Source organism: Dermacentor andersoni, chromosome 7 (assembly GCF_023375885.2).
Source record: "Dermacentor andersoni chromosome 7, qqDerAnde1_hic_scaffold, whole genome shotgun sequence".
NCBI classification, from domain to species: Eukaryota; Metazoa; Arthropoda; class Arachnida; order Ixodida; family Ixodidae; genus Dermacentor; species Dermacentor andersoni.
The window spans coordinates 137,504,996-137,530,210 of record NC_092820.1 but is presented as its reverse complement, the minus strand read 5'-3'; the positions used below and the strand labels follow the sequence as shown (position 1 = coordinate 137,530,210).

At 44.3% G+C, this 25,215-nt stretch overlaps 2 protein-coding genes across 6 annotated transcripts in view; one reads left to right on the top strand and one right to left on the bottom strand.

The window, feature by feature from the left end:
• Positions 1 to 9,353, top strand: part of LOC126533776 (deubiquitinase DESI2-like) — a 42,560-nt gene extending 33,207 nt beyond the window's left edge. For all 4 annotated transcript variants that reach the window (XM_050180973.3, XM_055072326.2, XM_055072325.2 and 1 more), the window contains one exon: positions 1,313 to 9,353. The gene's annotated coding sequence lies outside the window, so the exon portion shown is untranslated. The remainder of the gene's footprint in view (positions 1 to 1,312) is intronic.
• Positions 9,354 to 9,561: 208 nt separating this feature from the next.
• Positions 9,562 to 25,215, bottom strand: part of LOC126533778 (tubulin-specific chaperone E-like) — a 30,479-nt gene continuing 14,825 nt past the window's right edge. For both annotated transcript variants that reach the window (XM_050180975.3, XM_055072324.2), the window contains exons 8-14: positions 24,821 to 24,950; positions 22,189 to 22,338; positions 18,083 to 18,230; positions 17,731 to 17,793; positions 14,341 to 14,400; positions 13,146 to 13,237; positions 9,562 to 11,872 (exon numbers count right to left, since the gene is read on the bottom strand). In XM_050180975.3, coding sequence (XP_050036932.1) covers positions 11,783 to 11,872; positions 13,146 to 13,237; positions 14,341 to 14,400; positions 17,731 to 17,793; positions 18,083 to 18,230; positions 22,189 to 22,338; positions 24,821 to 24,950 — 733 coding nt within the window. In that variant the 3' untranslated portion in view covers positions 9,562 to 11,782. The remainder of the gene's footprint in view (positions 11,873 to 13,145; positions 13,238 to 14,340; positions 14,401 to 17,730; positions 17,794 to 18,082; positions 18,231 to 22,188; positions 22,339 to 24,820; positions 24,951 to 25,215) is intronic.

The following is a 25,215-nucleotide window of genomic DNA, read 5'->3' as shown; positions in this document are numbered from 1 at the left end:
CACATATTTCGGGCGTTCTTTTATGGTAAAGTTTTTGAAAGTTTCTAGGTATAGTATTTACCTGCTTTACAATGTACCGAAATTATTCTTTGCCTCTAGACAACTTACCAACTGCAAAAGGGCAGCGGATTGGGCGAGTTGGTGTTCCATGGTAACAATAAAATTCAAACAGCGCTAGACGACAGGACCAGAAAGAGGATGAGACAAACACGGCGCTGAACTTACAACTGATTTATTTGAAGCAAGAAGTCAACTTATACATACAAAACTGGGCACGCATGCGCCCGGCCATACATCAATGATCAGATACAAACTTCAGACAGCCAACATACGCACGCGATGTACCTGCCTTGCAATCTACCCTTTATGCAACAATGCCATTTCTTTCACTGACAAGATTAAAGATGTTTTGCTAACGCAACTATTAGATTTTCTGATGATATGGAATGCTTCAGCGACTTCTCTGGTAGTCTTGTCACTATGAAAAAATAACAATTGTCTATCGTCAAAGAAAGGTATGCATTTGCAAATACTGCAATGCTTTGCCAGGTTAGTGTCTTTTTTGTCCAATGAATTGGCATGCTCCATTAGTCTAATATTGATGCAACAGCCTGTCTGGCCTATGTAAGTTTGACCACAAGATAAAGGAATTTGGTTGACCGCGCCCTTCTTGCAACTAATGTACTTATCGACGTGATTTACCTTGCATGCAGCTTTCCGTTCAAAGCCTTCCTGCTTCCTCTGAACTGCTGCCCCTAATTTACCCAGCTTCATCGGAGCAGAAAAAACGACCCTCACACCATACTTGGCCCCTACCCTCCTGCCTCACTCTGAGACGCAATGTACTTTGTAATCCCGAAGTGACTCCCATCAACCCAGCTTAATGCAGTACCTACACTGTCCCTTTAGCATCCTGACACAATACCTTGGTGAACTTTTCATTGGGTCAACTGAAAGTGCAGTTTTATTGTTGTTGAGAGGCTATGCATCATGCCGACTCTTTTCCTTCAGTTCTCTTATTCATTGCACCAAGGAGCTGATTCCAGCAATAACGTTGACACAACAAGTAAATGGGGGGGGGATTCATTACAAGATAGTGCCCTAGCTTCACATTCTTTTTTGGCGCAGGTATCGTCCAAGAAATTGTCATGTCGTCCACGTATTGCCGTGCCATGTCTTGTATCACCATGTCTTGTATTTCCATGTCAGACTCTTTTTTGCTGTTCACTTGACAGCAGTGGAATTCTAGTCAACTGTTTCCATTACAGTGAGCACATTTCGTGTTCTTACTTTCTCTTTGCTTTCATTACAGGAATCAAAGGTTTAAAAAAAAATGGAAGAAAAGCCAGTTGTCAAAGCCCAACACGTGGTCATTCGGTGTGACTGACAATGCTTCGCACTGGCCAGCTGGCGTCCTCCGGTGCTACACACCCATTGTGCCATTCATCTATAGTGAAAAACGAATCACCACTGTGTGAGACATTTGAAAAGCCCCGTATTGATTGCGTGTATGCATGTGTGTGACCGACCTTGCCAAGTTTTACGTGGCAGCGTGCTGCGGAAGGAAAGTCGCCGACTCGCCCGAGGAAAGCTGCACATTCGGTGGCACCCCAAGGTCACGTTGCAGCAAGTCGCCTTATACCAGGCACGCTCCGACGAGTGCCTTGTTGTCAAAGTGCTTCGATTGCCGTCAGGCGTTATTGAACGTACGAGAAGGCTTGAAGACAAGCCTCTGCCCCGCTCAAATATGATGCGGCAAATGGCATGCATTTTTGAAAGCTTAAAGAGCCTACTTTCGGGATTGCGTTGGTTTGAAAGTTCCGAGGAACCGTTAGGGCATTCTCGTAGCTACTGTTGTGGCGACAAGATTTTTTGTGTAGCCGTATTGCCATGTGTATTTTTCTTCATTATTTCTTTTTCTGCAAATGTAGCAATGATGTTGCACTTTATGCCAAATCTCGCGTATATACATAGAAAGTTTTTGACCTGGCTCGTTCTTTTGGGCATTTTGCAGCATATATTTTAGCTTTACGGACATGTTTCGAGATTTAATTTTTGAAGCTATCTTGAGTTCTACGTGTTGCGTCATCTCGAGCTACCACTGTTGCACACCACAGTAGGCAGTCAGTAGCTCACAGTGCCAAGTTCTGCAGTGTATTTACTTGACTTGAGCAAATGCACTACGCAGCTTGGCGGTTGGTACAAGTCATAACTGTGGCGTGCATCATGCAGTGTGCGAGCCGTAGATTGTTTGTCATGATTATGCCATTTATACATGAGACCAAAGTATCGTGCAGAAGACAACAGGTATGTTTCTGTTTCTTTGTATGCCATGTAGCACTTGTTTGTATAACATTTAAGCATTTATATTGCTACTCGTCTCGATGAAGCCTTCGCAGTCTTATAACATGTCTCCAGTCTTGTATGTTTCACTGTGTGTATTTTTGTAACAAATTTTATATAAATTGTCTCATAGTTTACCAAGACTCGCTGATTTAGTATTAAATTGTGCTTGTTATACCTTGTTTCAGTCAATCACTTGCAGCATCAGTTAGTGCCTTGGTGATGACAAAGTGCATTTTAACTGAATGCTCTAAGCTGTGCGCTTTGACTAGCAGCTGTATTCCACAACACTAGAGGTATGCCGAGTTAAAAGGGATGATAAAGGCAAGTATTTAAGTCTAGCTACAGTGATAGATCGCAATCCCAAAACTTTCTCTTGTGATTATTATGGGCCACAAAAGGACAAACACTAATAAAATAGCGATCAGAGATGGTACACTCTGTGAAAGTGAGAAATAAAGCAAGGGAACTGGTGGAGATTCGTGATCAGTCAGCTGACACAGCTAAAAAAAAAATCCTACATTGTGCTGGCAATCCCGAAGGCCGTGCTTTTCTGCCAACCTGGAAATCCGGAGAGTTGCAAAAAGAGGGTGCCACACTTCCGCATGTAATGATGAAAGGGCAGTGTCAAAAAGGTAGGAGTAGCGAATTCTCCACAGTCCATGCCCAAACTTCGCTTTTCCTCTTGTGTTAAAATGTAACGTAATTATCTTCCTGCTGGCAGCAGCAGTTGAAAATCGCAGCATATATTGCATATAAAAATGTCGCTGGGGCTGGTTCTGTATTTCCACAGGGGTGGCGCAGATCCTGTCTCGTGTATTTTGAGGCCATCGGCGGGTCATTGGCCATGGCGTTGTGCTGTTGAACTTGAGGTCGAGGGTCCGACTCCCTGCCATGCGGCCTCATGCGGAGAGGGGGAATGAACTGCAAGAGCACTCGTGTACTTAGATTTTGGTGCACATTTAAATTATCTTGAGCCCCCCTTCCCCCACCACGGCATGTCTCGTAGCCGTCATTACTTCAGGAAATCGAACCCCATGACGTGATTTGGCATTTTGAGGCGCTATTCTGTCACTGTACCTCGACTTAGCGAGTGCTGGCTTCTAGCATGCCATCGAAGAAGTGAAATTTACTACACTTTGCCCACCCTTATTATTATCATGTCTGCGTTTCGTTCATCCTCCTGCCCCCCCACCCCCACCAACTCTGCTGAATCTCCTCAGTGACTGATGTCTTGTGTGTGGGTGCTACTTGTTATTTCACTGCCAGGCACACTCTGTTGGATGGGCTGTTTTTAGCATTTAATTATGTTCTAGTAGAGGTGGTAGTAATTGAGTGCAGTAAGGTAGACCCTTGCAACAAATAGCCACAGTTTGTGTGCCCTTTCTGTTTTTATTGGAGGTGCTTGTGGCTTGCTGCTTGATATTTAGGTCTGGCTGAGTGTCGTGCTCTTATGTAAAGTTTTTATACTTAAAAGAGATCACTTGGTTCCACAAGGAGCTTGCATAGCTGTAAGCAATGAACAGCATGATACTGTGTTCTGTTGGTGGTTGAAGCAAATATTGCAGGCAACCTCATGTGAGGATTGTCATCATTTCTGTGTTGTAACATGTTAATAGATTACCAAAGTTGGAACCCATTCTGAAGGGGCAGCGCAGGACGACGAAGACAAAGGGCAGGAAACACACAGCACAGTGCTGCCTGTTGTCAACCAGTACCAACTCGCCCAAATGTCGATTGGAATCCATCTTTCACGTCAAGATCACACTGGCAACAAAGTGAAAAGCCAACATGCAAAACCCCTCAAAGGAGCGTATGTATACATCTAGTACATGAAAATGTAATCCAAAATGAGTTTAGCTTGTCACTGTTGGCTGTCGAGGTGCATCTTCAATCAATGATGAGCTGATATATTGTGCAGCAACAGGCTAGATTTGTTTGCGATACGGAAATGGCTGTTACAGGAACACAAAGCAAACTTTGTGAGCCTGCTCAGCACTGTTGTAGAATGGTCCACGATGCTATAATGGTCTCCCCGTGTTGTGAAGCTTGAGTTCTTTGCAGCAGACGGGTGGTATGCAGACGACAAGGCTATGTTAAAACACATAAGTTGCTGATGGCTGTCAGATGCGTTTTCTAGTCTGCATGTAACTGACACCTTCATCAACCTTGCCCTCTATAGCACATTGCCAAAGACTTACTTCTCAATGTCGGGATTAGCGAGGAACTGATTCCACTACATCCTGCAGCCTACACATTCTACCATTGTCACACGGGCTTCTTCGAATAGCACGTACCTGCCACAGTTTTGACATGGTATGGCAAAACTCGTATGTGAGTGCCACTGCTGTTATGGCCCTGCGGTGTGATGGCAAAGCAGTAACTCTTCCCCCTTTTAGCCCCTTTGGCCATTTGTTGCCGCTGTCACAACTAAGAACTTTCTTTTTGTTTTTCTACTTATGCTTAAGCAAACCACCCCCAGACAGTGCATGTTACCAGACAAGTTATAATGCAATTTGTCCTCGCAGAAAGAAGGTTCGGCGAAGGTGACGCACTGCTTGATTGCATTCTGTCGTATGGAGACAACATATGGCAACGGAATGTGTTAGTGCGACTACTACCGGCTTATTAGCCATTAAAGATGTTGAGGACAGACTGTTGATGATGGCCTCGTTGTGGTTGGCGCATTCACAGAGTCCTTGCCGCCATGAAAGGTTGCGCCTTTTTAATGTGCACTTTTGCCACACAAGAGATGGTTGTCAGCGTCTGTATATCTGGCGATTCTTGAAAGAAATGTGCTGCATTTTCAGACACATTGCATTCAAGCTCCTGGCATTTGCACATGCAAAATGACTACAGCTTTCAGTAGAGCATGCCGTATGGCAGGCACCTAGCCAATGCTGGATGGCGGTTAGCCATCTGGTAGACATGGGTGAAATCACTAACAACAGTGATGTATTTGTTAGGCCTAACAACATTAAAAGACAATTTATTCTCGCAGGTACTCGGTTGTTCAAATGAGTACATGAAGCAAAAGCAGATTTTTACTGCAGTAAAACCCTGTTGCTACATTTTTTAGGGGACCACGGAAAAAAAAAAAGCATGACCCAGCAAACATGACAACTAATGACACTTTAGGCAGCACTACTGATGAGCCAAAGGTACTCACACAGTGTCTGATCTGAGCATGGACAGGAAGTCATTAAACAATTGAAACCTCAATAAAGCTCATTATCACTGCTTGACATTTAGATATTGAACGTTAAATACTTTTTGGAGCAGTCATAGCCATGAATTGCACTAAAATGAAGTTGGTAATCTCCATCAAGCACTTGGGTCAAATCTTCTATAATAATGGCCCGTCTTTGCGCACTTGTACGTATTTTTCAGTTTCTATGCAGCCTTGTATATCGAAGCAACTATGCAAGGTCTTGAAGGCCACAAGACGGAGCCTACAGTGAAACTCCATTGATGCGTTGCTCACTTGCATTTTCCTGGCTCATATGTCTCGTTTTTGCAGTCCTTACCTAAAGCCCATGTGTTATGTTCCCATTTCATACGTCGGCATTGTGTAATGTTCCCGTATCTTGCATTGCGTTTAAACACTGTGGTCACATAAATTTAGTGGTGCAGAGGCAAATTTGCTCTCACATATTGCTACAAATGTGGTAAACGCAGACTTGCAGTTATGCCAGTTCCCTAAAGTTGCATTCTCTGCAATACGGCTGTATTATGTGGTGCAGCATGTTGAGTAAAAAAAAGGAAGGGGGAGGGGGGAGTGCACCGTCTCAACATAGTACGTGTCAAGTCGAACCCCAAAATGCGAGAAGTATGTGATCTTCAGTCCTGATATATGGGTGTCTGCGCGATTGTGGTATTTGTCAATTCCCTCAGGTCAGGTTCTCTGCAATACAGCTAGCTGTCTTATGTGCTGAAGCACGTTGAGTTAAAAAAGAAGGGGGAGGGGCGGAGCACTGTCACTCAACATAGTACACGTTTCTTATACACGCAAGCACATGCTGTTTCCGGTCAGAGTAGGAGCATTGAGACGTCTCATAACTGTTCTGGCAGCCATACAGAGCCATTTGTGAAGTTTCTGTGGCAATTAAGGGCCCTTCCTCAGTGTTAAAATCATTTTTTTTCGCGATCCCTTGAAAAACGTATTAATGGGGTTCTAACATGGGTGTGGGGTGAACCTTTGTTCCTTCACCCATTTCTTGGCTTTCGACTTAATGAGCAGTGTTGAGGTCAGCAATGATCTGAACACTGCAATGGTGATCCTTCTCCGTTTCTCAAGTAGGCAAGGCTGTTGTTATGAAAGCAATACTAAAAATCTTTGGAAGAGTGATCAGTCCTTAATGAGGATTATTACAGTAGCTGCAAAAGAGCATATTTTAAAAGGTGAAGCATTTCTTTAGGAGTGTACCATTGCAAGAATTTGTTCATATCCATAAACTTGCTGTTGCAAACATTTCGACAAGCATGTTTACATTACTACTCTCTCTGGGGCCTTTGCTCACTCGCTGCATTCAGACTTGCCCCATTTCTATGCAGCACTGCACTTGTTTCTTGTAATAACAGTGGGGCTGTAAATGCATGCACTGTAGTGTTTTACTTCTGCAGTAAGCTGAGGGATATCACACAGGATAATCTATGCACTTTTACCGATGTTTGCGCAAATTGGTCCACATCAAAAAATTTTGCACACAGCTGCTACTCTTACCAAAAATTGACTTAAAGCACCCATGCAGTCACAGTTCTGAGTGGTGTAATAACCTGGCACAGTATTGTTCCATGCATAAGCCGACTGCCGTGCGTTCACCATTGATAACACAAGAACTTCAATGTTGTTTAGGAGTAGTGTTGTAGGACAGTGTGAAGAAATTCAGCTGCCCGACACTTTGCCACGTTTGATAAGGTTAACGTGTCACAACTCTTGTTCTAACTTTGGCTGTTGAGGCACAAGGTTAGGCTTAACATTAAGCCTAGCTGCTCTATCCAGCTGCAACATGATGAGCTGCATATGTATGTTGAAATATGCCAGTGCCACCAACCAGAAGTAGTCTACTGTAAAGGGGAAAATTTGCATGTGCTCTACTGTCATGTGTTCCGTTTAACAGTGGACCGCACTGTGAAACTGTGCAGGTTATTTCACCTTGTGGTGTATTCATGTGGCTGAATAGGAGCAGAGGCACAGAGCAGCAGCAGAGTAAGAGCAAGACTGCTTGTTCTTCCAGTGGAATGTTGATGAATAGCGGCAAATGTGAGGGGTGAATGTGCCACGTGCAGCTACCATTGAATGCAGTCGCACAGTTTTGCTGCTTGACTAGCAAGCACTGGACGCCGAACTTGAGCCTAAGGCTTAAGCAACGGTCAGTGATGGTGACAAGGTGCCACCAGTCACTCTTGTAGAAAATGTCTGTTGTTTAAGGCGTTGATGTCGTGAGGGGGTCGTCTCGCATGAAGCAGCTACATGGTGGAACAGGGTTTTCCTAAGAGTATTTCCAACACTGTGTTCAAGTACTGTCTGCACTGTACTAATAAGCCTTACATAGTAACAAGATGTTCCCCCCTTCCCAATTGTTACTAAGGGCACTTCAAGTCCTTGGGATCTGTGAAACTTGCCTAACTAGTTGTAGTTAATGCATAGCTATTATGTTTGTGTGGCAGGCAGGCAGGCGAACAATGTTGCATTACGGTACCTGAGCCCAATCTTATGTGCTAAGGTCCGAGACGGATGCACTGTGTAATAGATGGGAACCCAGTTGCCTTTGATGTTTCGCGTTGCCGAATGTAGCACGGTTATTGTGAAGCATTGGTGCATCGTAGCTTGCTGCATCTCGTGAAGGTAATAACGAAATGTAGCTTGCCGCAAAATGTGCTGGTGTTCACGTCAATGCAATCAAGATGCCCATTTGGATTACCCGAGAGAATGTGTGGTTACCCTTGAGTGTTTCTGTTGACTAAAACTGCGATATACGAGTAGTGACATGATCTCATAGCAGCAAATAACAGCGCAAGCCTCGGTAAACTTGTAACAGCAACCTGGTTCGGTCCGCATAGCAAGTGTGCAGGATTGCTTTTTCATTCTGTATGCCCAGGATATGCTCCCAGATTTTCTCGTCTCCTTGCAGAACACTTTTACTTACATTTTGCCTTTTGTGGCTACACGCTTTGCACTTGTGTTCCCATTACTACTATATTATGCAACAAAGCTGCACACACCCGCCGTGGTTGCTCAGTGGCTATGGTGTTGAGCTGCTGAGCACGAGGTCGCGGGATCAAATACTGGCCACGGCGGCCGCATTTCGATGGGGGCGAAATGCGAAAACACCCGTGTGCTTAGATTTAGGTGCACGTTAAAGAACCCCAGGTGGTTGAAATTTCCGGAGTCCTCCACTACGGCGTGCCTCATAATCAGCAAGTGGTTTTGGCACGTAAAACCCCATAATTTAATTTAATTTAACAAAGCTGCACAAGCTTAATTCAAAACTTGAGTTCTATTTTGGGTTTACTGGTTCGTAGAAAACTTGTGCGCATAGGTTTAAAAGATGAATGCTGCCGGGCCAAACTTTGTGTGTTACCATTTGCGAGGGGACACTTGCCTGTTCAGGCAGTCTGTGCTCTGGTTTGTGCATTATGCTATGTATGCCTGATGCAGCCAGCCGTGTGTTTAGCCAGGCTTTTGTATTTGTGTTCGCAAAAGTCGTCGCACCTCTACACAGACTGCAGAACTTTTACTCATGTCCTTAATTCACTGGCTGTTAAATGCACACTCTTTGTCTTTTGATCCCCCGTTGTGCTCATTGTTGTACTGTGCCAGCATGTCTCAACGTTTCAGGCACCTGTGTTTTTTTTTAAGGCATGGGCCGCTTCTTTATTGCTGTTGTAGCTGCCAAACCATCAAAGTGGTTTGCCTGCCTGTGTTTTTTTCTCAGTGTGTGTGTTATGTTTTTTGAGCACATCAGTGTTGAAAGGTGTGGAGTCATTAAAAAAAAAAATACCGAGAACACACTGTGTGGGGCATTCTTGTTGCTGAAAATGCAAAAAAGCTAACATTCTTCATATTATCAATTCGTGGAGGCACTCCTCCATCAAATGCCTCCATGGGAATTGAAATTCAAATATAGACCCAGCCAAAAATTATGAAAATAAGCTGTACACAATATATGCTCAGTCGCAGTAGATTCAAGGTGGTTGCATGAGGTCTACAAAATGTGCAATATGAATATGGAGTTTATTTGGGCTTATTATTTACAGCAATTTCACAAGATTTCTATGCACGTTCCTTGAGCTCTTCATAAGGCATAATTATTCATATCAAGATTTTGTGCTTTTCAACTTGTAAGGAAACATCAGCATTCATAGAGCACACAACATATTTCTCACTAATGGCTGCTGCCAAACATTCTAATGTATTAGGCAGCTTGTTTCCCACATTCTTAAAGGGGCCACAACAACAATTTTCCAGCTTGAATTATGCATCGCATGTTAAACTATGTTAAACCCTCAAATTTTGTAAGCTAGCAAAATTTGAGTGCATTCAATGTGGCAGAAAATTTGCATATGAACATAACTTTTTTTTTTATATATCTCAATTGAATTGTACAGCAGTCCGACAACACTAACTGGTGACAAAACAAAATCACATTCCCAGCAAAGACTCCCTCAAAGTTGCACAAGCCAATAACAGACAGACTACGTTTTTGCATACTGCAATTGCTGGAAGCAATTGCAGGAGGTGGAAATACGTTGTGATCACCATGCAGCGGCAGTGGCGGTCAGCCCAAGGTAGTTTCTGCAAGCAATGTTTGATTTGTGCTGCTTTTTTCGCGAGAGTGAAAGAATTGCATGCGCAAATCAATGGCAGCACCCTCGCTGCGCTGTTGAGTGCTGAAGCATGCAGAGCAAGACATCTGATGTGGTTTTGGACTGCGTTGAAAGCAGATAACGCAGCAGTGGGCACGAACTTCTGGAAGTCACACTATCAATGCCAAAATGATACACACTGTTGGCGGGAGGGGCTTCAAGTCGGAGATTTCAAATTGAAAATTTCAACTTCGAACTGTATGGTGACAGCCCAGTTTTTTTTTTCTGCGTGGCCTCTCTACTCTCGGTTATAATCATAAACTGAAAATAGTTGAACAACGATGGCATGGCCCCTTTAACACACTATCCCCCCCCCCCCCCAAACACCTTCACTAAAACAACTAAAACAAAATACCTGTAATTAAATGTGTTGCATGCCATAAAATATACCTGCACCTTTTGCAACAAGAGTGCACTTTCATAAAATTAGCGTGTGCACGTTTGTCATCATGAAAATACCATTTCTGACAAGCCAACAGGTCCCTTGGCACGAAAGCTGGCTGTGCACATGGCTATGATGGACGCTGTTACAAACTACAGCATATCACATGCATGCACCTAAAAACTAGTGTCGACATCACAACAGCTAGTTCTACAAGCTGCTGAGGCAACATGGCAATGTTGCCTCTGACAATGGCACAGCACAATGAAGTGGTTTGCTTGCCAAAAGCAAAAAGGAATATTTGCATGAAGAGCTGAGCACAATATAAATTTCACACAGCTAAGGGGCCCACTCTAAAGCAAATTGAGGGGTATGTATTGAAGTTGCCAATGCAAATGTTCATGTTACTGCAGAAATCTAGGGAAGCTATATCCGAAGGGCTGCACAAAATTGCAAGATAAGAATGGGATGTCTATAGAATTCTGAGACAGCGAGCAAAATTATGCTTAATAGAATGCATCACCTCACCATTTCTAACGTTACAATTTAATACAGGCAGTGACATTTCAGATACCGTTGACACCTTCGATGTCTTATTAATCAATCACCTGTTTAAGCATATTACAGGTTTCCTGCCCTATGCGTACCTTGAAATTGCATTTTGAAAAGGCCTGTATATGTGTATATATATGCTGCACCCTAGTCTTACATGAGGAAGCTATCAAGGAGCAGATGAGCGATATTGATAAGTTAGCTGGAAGAAAATGCAGCAAACCTTCACAGAAGGTCTCTGCACGAAACAAGTACACTAGCGGATAAGCGGACGATTAAAAAAAAAGCAAGTGAGGTTAGAAGGTTTCCTTTCTGTTCTAACACCTCTCGCAATGCACAGACGCGTACACACACGCACACACACATGGACAGCAAATGTTTCAACTGCAGTGCTGCAGCAAACAAAATGGCAGATGTGGCTGATGACGTCTTGACACTCACTAGCTTTTGCAGGCTAAACCACGCAGAAAGACGACGGCGGGTCGCTCTGTTGCATCGAACGCGGTGCACTTGCCAGTGAGTTTAAGGCAGCTGGTCTATACCACACGACACGAGCACAGCTGTGGAGTGTACCCGTTTAGCCATCACAACACTTCGCTCAAAACACTTCACGTCGAACCCGTGGCGTATCCACGCCTACCAACGCACGTAGATGCGACTGCCGTCGGTGATGTCATAGAAGCTGAGGTCACGGCGTTCCTTATCTAGCACCGACTCCTTTCCTTCCTGGAAAAGGACAAGAGGAAGTCCGAGATGTAGTCGAGCAAGGACATCATGCAATGACAAAGATGTACGTATTAGGAATGCAGGACTTGGCTCCAGAAACGAAGAATGCAGCGAACGGTGCCAATACCAGCTCCACAATGGTATCATGACAATGCAATGTCATATGTACAAGTTGGGGAGACATGTAAACAGCTCTTCCAGCTAAGCAGCCCATTGATTTGTATATACAAAAAAATTTGCATATGGTGGCACATTTTCACCTCGTCTTGTTTACTACCATGTTAGGATGCAGAACTGGCCCGTTTTGCCCAGGGTAAATCACAACTACACGTTTATGGAGATGAGGGACCAAGAAATGTAATTGCTTCAGTGAAAGGAACAGTCTCGCCATCCGTCCCTCGTGGCAAGACATGACAACTTCTGTGCTTCATTAAATTGTGGTCAGTTAATACAACTGTAGAATGGAAAGCTGGGTGAGTAGGCACAAATCAATTTTCTTTAGAATTCAGCAGGCACAAGCAACGAGAACTCACTAAAGAAAATCTACTCATACGTAATATAACTGAATTGTTTCATATCAAAAACAACACCTGTGTTAGCCACCCATCACTGGCACCGTTTGACAGAAGAATGAAAAATTTTTGAACACCTGACTAGCTTTCAGTCAATGAAGTCTTTGACTTAAGTTTGAAACTTAAATCAAGACTAGTCAGGATTAGCTCAGTGACCCTTTAGCTCATTTAGCTTTATGAATTGCAGGAGATGTGACGGCACCCTATACATAAGGTGTTGGCGCTCGCCACCTGGCACTGACCACGAATCCTCTTTGTCATGACTTTACGTGGCTAGTCCTAAAGCAGCATTGGAGCACCTTCTTTCACTTGTAACATAGATGTAGCAGCTTTAACAAAATATAGCAGAAGATGGCCTTTTCGGGCTTGTAAGGTAGTTTGAATAAATAAATTGTAGCAGCGTTCCCACCACTGACTGTTTACGATATCTCTTCTATGCATGCTGGAATACATCTGCTGCTTGTAATATACATTCTGCCCTTTTATTCCTTCACAATTCACCCGCTTATTTGCGATTTCTTTGAAACAGAACTGCCCACGTGTTTCTTCCTTTCATACTCTTGTCGCTTCTGCATGACAAATTCCACAAGGATATGAGCCACTTAATACTGCCTCTGAGATGAAGGAAGCAAGTGGAAAGGATAAACATAGATCCTCTGTCCTGAGAAGCAGTTTGCAACATATCCCACCACACTACTCACCTCAAGACTTGCCAGAGAAAGGCAGAAGCGGCTTCCTTTCCGAGGAAACAGCTGCATCACCAGAGCTTTCAGTTTCTCCACTGACATGGACACTGCACCGAAATCAAGGAAAAACATTCACTTGCAGATTGAAGAAAGTGCTTACAAAAATGCATGCTTGCAAACGTGCAAGTAGTGCAGTGTTTGTAAACACGCTATGAACATACATTTGCAAACACAAAATATAATGCTAGAGGAAAGATTTCTGGCAACTTGTAGAATAAAATAAGAAACTTGATCTTGCAATTACAATGTCAACTAACTATAGATAATGCAGTTGCGCCCATTTGCTCAAATACACTGTAGCTTAAAAATAGGGGCCTTCAGCGCAGGGTTAGGCCCTCGTCTAGCAACGGTAGCCGAATTGAGCACTGCAAAGGAAATTACAGCGTATATTGCCACATCTTGGCAGTGAAGTCAAGAGGTGGTGCCACAATGTCACCTGATAAACACACAACGCATGTTTCGAAGCACCAACACCACATGATGATGCTCTGGTTTAATGTCCATGATGATGATTATGATGCCCATGATGATTATTCGAATGAGTCTTCGTGCAAATGCCCTCACCCCAACAATGAAAGTCGCTGACACATGGGTGTTACCATAAACTTTTGCTACAGAAAATGCTAGAGAACAGTGCTTTGATTTGCTACAAGTGCCTATACCTGGAACTAAAATAATGTTCTACCCTGCTTGCATGCATCATTTACATTGTTCCCTAGAGTCAGTTTCATGCCGCATTAGTACCTTTTCAGACATCAATGACAGCCCACAGGTGATATTCATGACTAAGGACGAAAATCGCGTATTGTCACACTGCGGTTCAAACCTACCGCAACTTACAGTTTCTGTGGCAACGACGTCGCACGCAGGGCTGTGCTGTAATTTGTTTACTAGGAAAGCAACAACACATGAGTAGTGTTGACAACTGAACACTGGTAAGCACAATTCCAAGATGGGACAGAAGATAGACACAGAAGCACAGGACAAGCGCTTTTGAACCTTCTTAAGTATGAAGCCACCAGCCCAGCAACAAATTTTGTTAGAGTAGTGCTAGCTAACCTTGAAAATCTGATCCTTAAACTGAAACTGGGGTGCAATCATGGTCACACTGACCAAGTGTGACCAATGGCAGATGGCTCTCAGTACTTACACGGTAGGCGTTTCCTGATTGGCCCTCGGTCGGGTTCCTGCGGAGCATGAATTTCAACAGCTGGAGGGAGCAGTTTTGTCAAGGAGCACGTCACGAGTTGATAAGTTTGAGGCAACAGGCAGAACAAGGGGACCTACTGCAGATCCATTACTAGAGAGCCTCTAAGCAAGTGCAGTCCATGTGCGTCATGTTAAACACATACAGGCTGATTGACGGACAGCATTTAATGTTTCCAGGCGACATCTGGGCTGTTACAAAAATTCTCATTATGAAAGGCTCTGGGTTGCTTCCAACCTCTCGCGGTTCTTTAATCCATGCTGAAATCTAAATGCACAGGTGTATTTGCATTCCGCCTCCCAATGGAACATGTGGTCTTGAGCTCAGAAGCATAAAGCCTACGTCAGTGAGCCAGCGTGCCAAGTACGAAGTGCGACGCATTAAGACACGCTTTAAAGTTCTGCAATGCAGCTTACTACATTATCTCCAACTGCAAAATGGAATTGGAGGAATTAAGCTAGGGGTGTTCAAATAATGAGCATTGCTAATCGAATCAAATACGAATATTCCAGAAAAACAACTTTTGAACATTGAATCAAGTCCCGTGTACGTACATACATACTTTCTCATTTCTATAGAGTGTTATAAAGGTTATGGAGCCTACTTGGTAAAAAGAATTATATTATTTAGTAGATCTACTGCTGTTCACAACTTCTGCTCAACTGAGAAGCTTGCAAATAAAAAAAAACAACTGAAACATGATCGCATGTGGTACGCCATGACAATGATGGTAATGGAATGCAGGAACAGCAAGTAAGTGTAATAATACTATAGCACCATACATTGTTTTGGAGAGAATGGCAACAACATGGCATGATTGTCCTAATGATGAACCGCCTTGCCTACATTGCTTATACAAGCAAACTTGTATAAGCTGCCTAAAGGCTAGACATCCTTAACCCTTTGAGGGTCAATGACGTAAATATACGGCGCCGCGAACAAGTCCAAAATGGTCAATGCCATATATTTACGGCGCCATCTGTACGTTTAAAATGCGCGCCAATTTCCTTACTTTTTCTTTTCTATCATGTGCTGCCACTATGTGGGAATACAGGGAATTTTTTTCGCGTGCCTCCCTCTCGGTTTTTGTTGCACGGTGTGTTTTAGCGCTACTTTGCTCCCGCGCATCTATATACTACCGCTCGCACATTGACGCACAGGCAGGTGGGCGGTGGTTTGGGTTTCATCCCACGGGTGGTTTCGGCTTCTTGCACTTGCAAAACTGATGGCTATCTCTTTACTATTTGCTCAAAGGGTGACCGCTTGTTTCTCGCTCGTTTAGTGCTCAAAGGGGTGCGCATAGGAAGGATGCCGCCGTGCATGCGTTTCCGTTTCTTTTTTCTTTTTTTTTTTTTTTTCAGACTCGCGAAAACTAATTGCCTCTGGTTGGCAATAAGATGATGATTAGCGGAAGTTTGTAAATTTTCTTTTTTTTTGACGGGCACACAAGCACACAGTTTTCTTGAGTGCGCGCGCGCACCTATGCAGTTCGATTACGCTATGGATGTACATATTAGTATAAGAGCAGGAAGATTTGAGTCTTGCAAAATATTCTCATGTGCGCATTTTCAAAGCCTTGAACTATATGTATAACAACGCATCAAATTTTTAATTCTTGTAAGTTTATTTCCTTTTTTATTGTCGTTATTCATGAATGAAGGGTACATATATACCAATACAAGATATTTTTTTTCTCACTTTACGGTAACCCTAGAAAAACTACAGTAATTTTTTTTCGAAATAAGCCCCTAAGAAGAATTGGAATCTGTAATAAAAAAAATCGACCCTGGCCAGTCGCACCATGGCGAAAAAAATCGACCCTCACAGGGTAATAAATGACCAGAAATTACTGAGCAGCTTGAATTCCACTCAGCAACCGAAGCCTCTACACAGCAACAGAATCATTTACAATTATCACCAATTGAATCAGACTTTTTCCCCGCAGACTCCGATAAGCACTATCACTAGTATTGGAACAGAAATAAATACAGTAGAACCTCGTTGATTCATTCCAGTTACATACGTTTTCCCCGCACCAACGTTCACAATCAAGAACACAAATGGCCCAATATAGTTACCTTCATTTTTGGCTGGTTCTTACGTTCCAGGAAAAGACTATTTTTCAGCACCAACGTTCAGTACATCGCCAAACTGTGATTGTATGATATGTTTTCCAACCGCTAGATCCCATGTAAAGAAGAAAATGTGTGAGGTGCACGTGATCGAGAACAGCGTATACCTGCCCACCACGGCAGCTTCACCGTACTACTCGCCCGCCCGTCTTAACGTCAAAACGCTGGCGCACACTGAGTTTCTCATTTTGGTACTAGCAAATCTTCTCCGGGGTTGTCGCACAGCATTTACAGCTGTCTCCATCAATCCTATTACGATAACCACGTTCACGTATCTGTATCACAGCGTGTGGTGCCATCGGAAGCGTAGTGCAAGCGTTTAAAAGGCGATAACAGAAACACGCCACCGTTCCCTGCTGCATACTGCAATCGTATATGTTTTCCAGCCGCTAGATTCCATGTGAGCAAGAAAAGGTGCGAGGCGCACGTGATCGTGAACAGTATAGCTGCCCTTCATGAAAACGATGGCGCGCACAGTTTCTTATTCATGTACCAGCAAATCTCTGCTCGGTCGCCGCACGCCACATTCACAGTTATCACCGCCAAACCTATTGCGATAGGCATCTTCACCTATCTGTTTTGCAGCGCATGGTACGTAGTGCCATTGGTAGCGTACTGCACGCTTTTAGTAGGCGATAATCCAAACATGCCACCGTTCCCTGCTGCAGGCAGCGCGATGTGGGCATAACGGTTCATTTCGGTGGCATCTGGAGCCGCCCACCAGCTTGATTTCGTCTCTGTTTCCCATCGCCTCTTAAAACACCACGCAATAGGAAAACAGCAAAACACGCCTCGGGTCACCGGAGCACCACCAGCTAGACGCACATTGTTGTCTCGTGCAGCAACGATCCGCGTGACGCTTCGCATTGCGTAAACGTGAACAATAGTTGAGTCTGTCAATTTTTTTAGTTACTTCGGATCGTATGTTTTCCCAGTTAGTACATTTTTTTCTCACGGTTTTTTTACAAAACATATGAACAAGGTTATACTATATTTGAAAACTTCAAATACCATAGTGAATACTCAAATTGAATACATACCAAATAACAAGGACTATTCCATTCATAATTGAGATTTCAAATATTCGCTCCTTTAAACTTAAATAGAATAGAAAAAGGGAAATGCTTGGGAGCCTACGAGAGAATTTCAGACTGTAGCAGTTGGGATATGGCAAGTGACACAAATAACAAATAAAGGATACTGATGACCCTCTTGTTAAATGAGGCCGTCTTGCCATCTGGCACAGTTTCTGGTGCTCCATAGGCTGAAATGAAGAAAGAAAGAATAACAAAAGGTAAACGACGATACAAGTCAGGTCAGTTAAAATTCCAGCTCAAGAAATAGCAGTATACCAGCTCATACCTACTGAATCATGGTTACAGATGACAAATATTACCTTTCGAATCATGGTCAGGATAAACAACATGAGCTAAGGTCATGCTAAAGCGAGGGGGAAGAGGCCAATATGCCCACAGGGATAACACTTTTTAATGCTCCAAGTGAAATAATGTGTTGAGCAAAAAAAAAAATACATAGAGAGAGGAAGGACTCACTTTTGAGAAGGCTGAGGAACCTAGGGTGTTCACGAAGGAACTCTGGAGAAGGTGTGCCCCCTTCTGCAGTTCCACCACACTGGACCCACAATGGGAAGAACCGGTTTACGTAGTAGATGCCAGCTTCACGTCTTTCATCTCTGGTGACCTGGACAGTATCGGATGGACTAATGCAATGGCAGCCACCCTTTAGCCAGACTGACTGATTGGCTGAATATGCAGGCACGAAGAAAGTCAGCATGGACTTTCCATGTTTACTACAGCTATACAGCTTAGATCAATTACAGTGTACCCATTGATAGCGCAGAACTGGCTACAATGTGGCCTTTTCTGACTCCTGTTTACCCTCCCATAAAACTACCGTATATGCGTACTGCTTACAGTGCAGCTGAATAAGAAGAATTACCAGTTATAATGCGGCTTCTGTGGGAAAATACCGCCAACAAGCGCAGCAGCGAGCATGCTTCTCAACAAGGTGCACCAGCCGGTGGGAGGGGAGAGCAACGAAAGAGATGAGAAGGAGGACAGGAAGAGCATGAGACGAGGAGCAAGCGAATAAATGAATGGAAAAAGGAAGAAGAAAAAGAAACGCGGCGGCACCGCAATGTGGGCACTCAGTGGTTGCCTAGGCGATGAAGAAGCCTTCTGCTCAGCTGCTTACCAGCGGTCTGCTCTGCACTGAACGCGGCTTCAACTTCTGTGCACCCATCGCAATGCGTGTCGTTGTGATGTGCAGATATCGAGTGTGCGACCTTGACTGCTGTCAGTTTAAGCAGTGTTCCAAAAAGTTTAGTTTGGAACATACACTTCCGCCGTTCCTACCGGTGCGCACACATACAGACTTCGTAGGCGTGTGCAGTAGTTGCCGGGACTTATCGACCGAGAAACTAAACTACGCTTCGCACATGCTGCTGTCACTTCAGACCGTAAGCGTGACAAAATGTGTAATCTCTATGTAATTGTCTACTGGTACAAACATCCCAAGAGCAAGTTTCCCACAAATGGCATGCCATGCAACACCCCCACCGGCTAGGCCTAACCAGCACGGCTCATCAGTGACCAAGTTTTGGTTTGGTGCCAAGTCAATGAAATATGTTGCAGTGGCTGTTCGGCACGTCGAAAGTGGAGAAACCACCTTGATTATGAAAGAGAGGGTACGGGCAACGTTTGAATGGTGGCAAGTAGCCACCATTCTTGCTTTGCCATTAAGTACAATATATGCCAACATACCATCATGGCTCCTCTAAAAGGTGGGAGTGCAGTTTATAGGCAGGTGAAAAGTAAAAGCCTTTTAGAGCACAGCTCTTAGACGCCTGCTCCTGCAGCGTGCATCGGCGTCAGTGTAACCAAGCAACGAGCACAGTGAAGGACGAAAGAGCAAATGCGGAGCACAGCGGGGGATGAAAGATGCAAGGAGGAAAGCAGAGGAGGAGGGTATGGTGAACGCATTAGAAGAAAAGCGTAGTGCGGCAACGATGGCTATGAGATGGCGCCAGAGTAGCGCGCATCGTGTGGGAGGTCTGTCTGCGGCGGTTGCTCTGAATCATGCCTACGCGTCACCCATGTGCTGCCTCTCGCAATCTCTCAATTAGCGAGGCAGTTGCGCCTTACTTTGCTCCGTTTGCAACATGCTGCACGAGCCGGTTGTCTGAGCCAGCCGATATATCGCAATATGAAAACACGTATAGAGCTGCGCTCAAATTTCGGATTTATTAGGGGGTATTGTAATCGTCGGCGAATTAAAAAAACAACAACTTTTAATCCAAGTTTGGTGCTATGGTCTTTACATGAGTTCATATGGCAATAGTCGCACCTCGTTTTAAGAAAGTGGCCTCAGAGATGAAAAAAACCTTCATTATATCCAATATTCTTTATAAGGATATGATACGCTTACAGTGTTTATATTTTACTGGTGCCCCTTTTCTCCTTCTAAACACTGTTATGAAGTTATTGCACAGAGTGGGACACATCTACATGTGTTCAAAATTTCCAGAATGTTGATGCTAATTTTACAGTGAAAGAGTCTTACGCAATCAGAATGCGCATGTGACACAAATAGTGGCATACATTCCCAAACATGTGATTTAATTTTGTTTGGTACAACACTGCAGACAATAGTCCAAGCAGGAGAGAATGCAAAAAAAAAGGAAAGAAAACATCCATGGTAACAAATCACAAAGTATTACATAGTAAGGGTGAAGTTGACGATAATGAGCACCACACGAGCACCAGCGATCACGCTGGAATGGGCGATGCATCATGTATATAGAGCCAGTGCACTTGACCAGAGGGTCAGATTTCAATGACCAATGACTGTGCTTGCAGCTATTGCTCCACTTCAAGTGCTACTTTTCTGGGCCCAAATTAGCCCGCTAAAGAGTTAGATTCACAGTTTTGGCACTGTCAGTTTCTTCACCGTGGCTAATCTGCGAAAAATAATAGAACAGTGAGAATAATTTTATATTTACTACATTATATCCAATAATCTGTGACATCCGTGTTTGTTATATCAATGATCAACTGCGTTCACTCCACATGACCATGACAGGATGCTCTGTGTGCTTGCTTGTTCAATGAAAACATGAGCAAACGAGTGTTCTAGTGATCCTTTTGGATGGCCTGTGCTGGCCTCCAATACTGGGCCTCTTCGATTTTCGGAGTTCTGGCAGCCAGCTAGTTCCAGTTCTGACAGGAAGTCACTTGGGCTGGAATCCCAAGGCAACCCGAACTTGCCCGAAGTTTGCAAAATCGAACGCCGGGACAGCTGGCCAAATGTAAACATGCTACCAGCACAGCAGCGCCCGGCGAGGCCGGCATGTGCTCGGCGTAGTCGGCCCATTTATGCGTTGCCAGCTTGAAAATGTATAATTGCATTCAGGGATACGATCACTTTTGCGCGATTTCGCGCGACTCGGCGCAGGACGCGCACTGGGGCAACTTCACCTTGCGCAGCGCAACAGATGGCCTCCGACACAGCGGATGACAAGACGCGAAATTGCGCGTAAGTAATTGTATACTCGAAAGCGATATCTCAAGGATCCCTGCTTGCAGCGATCACGTCGACCACCGGCGACATTGATGAGTTGGCATTGTGTCATCACAAGACATGAAAAAGCAGGTTATCAGGTACGTCTCAGACCCATAAAATTTCGTGTCGACCTGCTTGGGCTTCGATTTCAGAAAGTTTGTTGTGGCTGATTGTGCTTGTCATTTTGACTCTAAGGAGCTGGGGACGCCGCTGGCGCATGAAAATGCATGCCGCCTGTGACCCGCGAAACGTTTCACACATTGGTCGCGATCATGAGAGCAATAAGCCCATCTGGTACGTGTGTCTAATGTACCGAGTGCAATCAGTGCATTCTTAGATCAACGGCCTGCAGTCGAACACATATCGGTTTCGAGTTGCCATCTAAGCATACGACGGAGAGACAGAGCGAACACAGGCTAGCTGCAACGCCTTCGCTAACTGCAGAAAAAGGAAATATATACATACGCCAGATATGTGAAAAGGAAGGCCACCAGAGAAAGACGAACCCAAAATGTATCGCAGTGTAAATGAGCGTCTACAACTTGTGTGGAACACGATGCAGATAACATGCACGCATGAGAGCGCAGCGCGCTGATCACCGCCGCGAAGAAGTCTTCAGGGGACACACACACATACACACACGAACACTTCAAACGGTTCACCACTGCTCGTATCACACCGCTTCGCAATGCAGAACGGAGCGTAAGCACCTAAAAAAGATAACGCTAGAAGTACAAAAATCCGAAGATGACCGTAGACAGTTGGCAGAGCGAGGTAAATTAAGTCCTCAAGCGCCCGCGCTGCAATCCCTGAAGTCCCTGCAAAGATGGCGGCGAGCACCCATCGCCTCTTTTAGTCGTCTGCTTTTAGTCGTCTGCTTTTAGTCATAAGACCAAAATCGTCCTGGCAGGTTCTGGCAGCCCGCGGGTAGCCAGAACCGTCCAGCGCAAGCAAAACGAACGCCCGGTGGAAGTGCGTAGCGTGGTGGGCGGTGCAATCCGAGAAAAATGAAGACGCTCTGGCTGGCTCTGGCAGCCCACGGGTAGCCAGAAGTGGAAAATCGAAGAAGCCCACTGACCAGCATCCTGTCGAGGAGCTGCAGTTTTCCCAGGTGAGACACCAGGAGGCAGCGCGAGATGTGCCGCCTCTCACGGACTGTCACGGGGTTCCCTTTCACAAACAGATCCTCCAGGCACGCAAGCTTGTTCAGCTCCGCTATGCTGACCCACTGCAACAATAAGAACATTAGTGGCATGGCGTTGGTCATTCATTACTTCTGACTGCATCATCGTTGGGCTCAACTGCAGGCACCACACTACACTCCATTTCAGCCACCAGGTGCGACGCTGTGAATGTTAGAGACTTCTTGCAGTGGCTGCATCCACACTTAGAAATAGTTCTGATGTTCTTGATCGCAATTGTGCGAATCTGTTCCTTATGTAGGCTCAGTAGCAAATGAATAAAGTTTGAATCCTTATAAACAAATAAACTGTGCTATACAGCTACTGCAAGCAAATGCCACTGGCGTGCAGTGAAGCATGGACAGAACGGGCAAAGTGATCCACTTTTATGACTGGACTTCTTGCGTAGCTTTCACAGCATTGCACCTGATGTCCAAAATGGAGTACAGTTTAATCGACAATGTGCAATGCAAAGTTCAGCGCACAAAATTTAATTGTGGTGTTGACATTTATTGTACTTCTTTCTCATCTGTATATTACCGTCATCATCATTCTTCATTGCCTGGATGTACTCGTCAACATCGTCATGGGCTGCGCCAGGGGCCTTCGCCGAGTCTCTCGGGCCCAATAAACGTTAGCCTAATTGCTTCATCACATTACATTGATTATGACATACTTGTTAGCAATTTTCTGTGTATAAATATCCTTGCATAACCACATAGTGTTCTTAGTGCTCGTGTTTCTTGACAACGCTTTGAAGTGTGTGGTTGCATCTGACTTTAGTCTCGTTATGATATGCTCACAGTTATTTTTCAGAGTCAATTTTCTGTTGATATTTTTGATTCTCCACTCCTAAGTATTACATTTTTCGATGAGTTTCCTAACTTATTGTTACTCAAGTAAATTTAAATCTGGGTTACATCCTCACTGTTCATAATGTTTTTGTACTGAACCTCCATCTGTTACGAACCTTGAATGTCTCAAAAATTAGTCGATATATCGTGAAACAGGTATGGTGTCCTATGGGTCAAAGCTATAACATCTGCAATCCATGAGGTAGAATATTCTTTCCTTACACAGTTCTGCCATTCTCACATGCAGAGGTGTTTCAAAGCTCTTCATTTTACACCAGCCACACGTACATATCCAATATTACTGCTTTTTCACTGTGCTCGTCCTTGTTGCAGGAGCGCTTTGTGATGAAATTTGTTTCACTTTGTTCAAGTGGACAACCTATCCCAACAGAGACCTTAGCAGACTGGTTTAATTCAGGTGTAACGCTTGAAGCTTGTCAGCTTAAAGCTTGTCAGCTTAACTATTCTGGCACGACTGAACATAGAAATACAGACACCCCAGCGCTAGCTAACACTCCTGACTTTGAGAGGCAGTTTTGCGGTTAAATATTTTCAATTCTTCACTCACTAACATCTTACATTTCCACAAATACCTCACATTTCTCACCGGGTTTCTTTATGCTATCACCTTGAGCCCGAATCACATCCTAAATTTTTCAATTAGGCTCTACGTGTTGCCTCACTGCCTAATTAATTAAATTCCAGTGTGTGTCTACTTGCCCATAAATACTCTGTACCTGTTCTGCCTCGTGTTCCCTGTGAGGTCTTTATTCTTGGATTCATACAACGCACTGTGTGAAAGACATTAGGATGTTTGTGACAAGCCCTGATCCTGAGGACCATGCAAAACTTTGCCCGAGGCTACCATTCTAGCTCTAGATTTATTCCCGGCATATCAAAGAAGTAAGAGCAAAAGGAGTGATAATTAACGAGGACAAACTCAAGTTATCAGTTGCAAAAACTTCAAAATACCTCCAAACTGAGTTACCCTCGACTAGAGTTTTCGGGGCTCTGGACGCCACATTTCGCTCTCCCACGACACACAACTGCAGTGCCCAATGGCAGCAGGGCATTCATGTTGTGCAGCGAAACTTGACATACCATGGCTGCCAAGCCTGCTCAACTTTCTTGAAGGCATTGTCTCTATGGCTACAACAGCTTCCGTGAGGCACAGATGTTGGTGCGCCATGTACTCGCTGTGTTGATGGCAGAGTTTACTCAGTTACAGCACTTTCTGCACAGCTGTCGTGATAGGCAATAATTAAAACTGCTATAATACATAATGTCGTTGTTTCTTGTTTGTTTTTACACAACGCTCCCAATACTGTGTGAATGCAAATCACACATTGCGTTTTTAACCAGCGATCATAGTGCCGCAGATCAGCGTGAAATCCACTGCACTAAGTGCACTGAATCGGCACACTATGATGGTGCTGTAGGTGGCATACGAATCTTGACGCCAATGACGTGTTTCCGGCTCCCATTATCTTTTCTGCCACATGCAACCAGCAAAATCATAGCCTTTAAGATCCACATTTTTTATCCAGAGGGCGCCACCACTGGGGCATGGATTTGAAAACTACCTGTTGGCGACGGCCAACGAGCTTCCTTGGGTGTGCCTACAGGGTCGCTTAAATAAAAGGCAGTGCACTAACAATGGCAATTTTCTGCCCACCTCTTCAAGACGGTTATTGTGAAGGTTCAGCGACACCAGGTTGGCGAACAACGGGGTTTTCTGGCCTGGTGGTGTATCCGGGAATGAGATGCTTGTCAGGTCACAGTCAGCCAGTGACAGGCTTTTTAACCTGAGCGCAGGAGAGGCAAAGGAGTGGAATGCTTCAACTCTACTGCTTGTAACACAAAGCAACAAATGCTGAAGCAGCTAGCACACAAGCTTCACAGCTCAAGAAAACTGGTAATCTGCATCTAATAAGTAAAAAATATCCCAAGATGTTTCTGCTGATACAAGAGCGGCATACAAGATATACTGATACAAGATTTGCTGTTGCAAGAGTATCTGCTGATGCAAGAGTATCTGCTGATGCAAGAGTATCTGCTGATGCAAGAGTA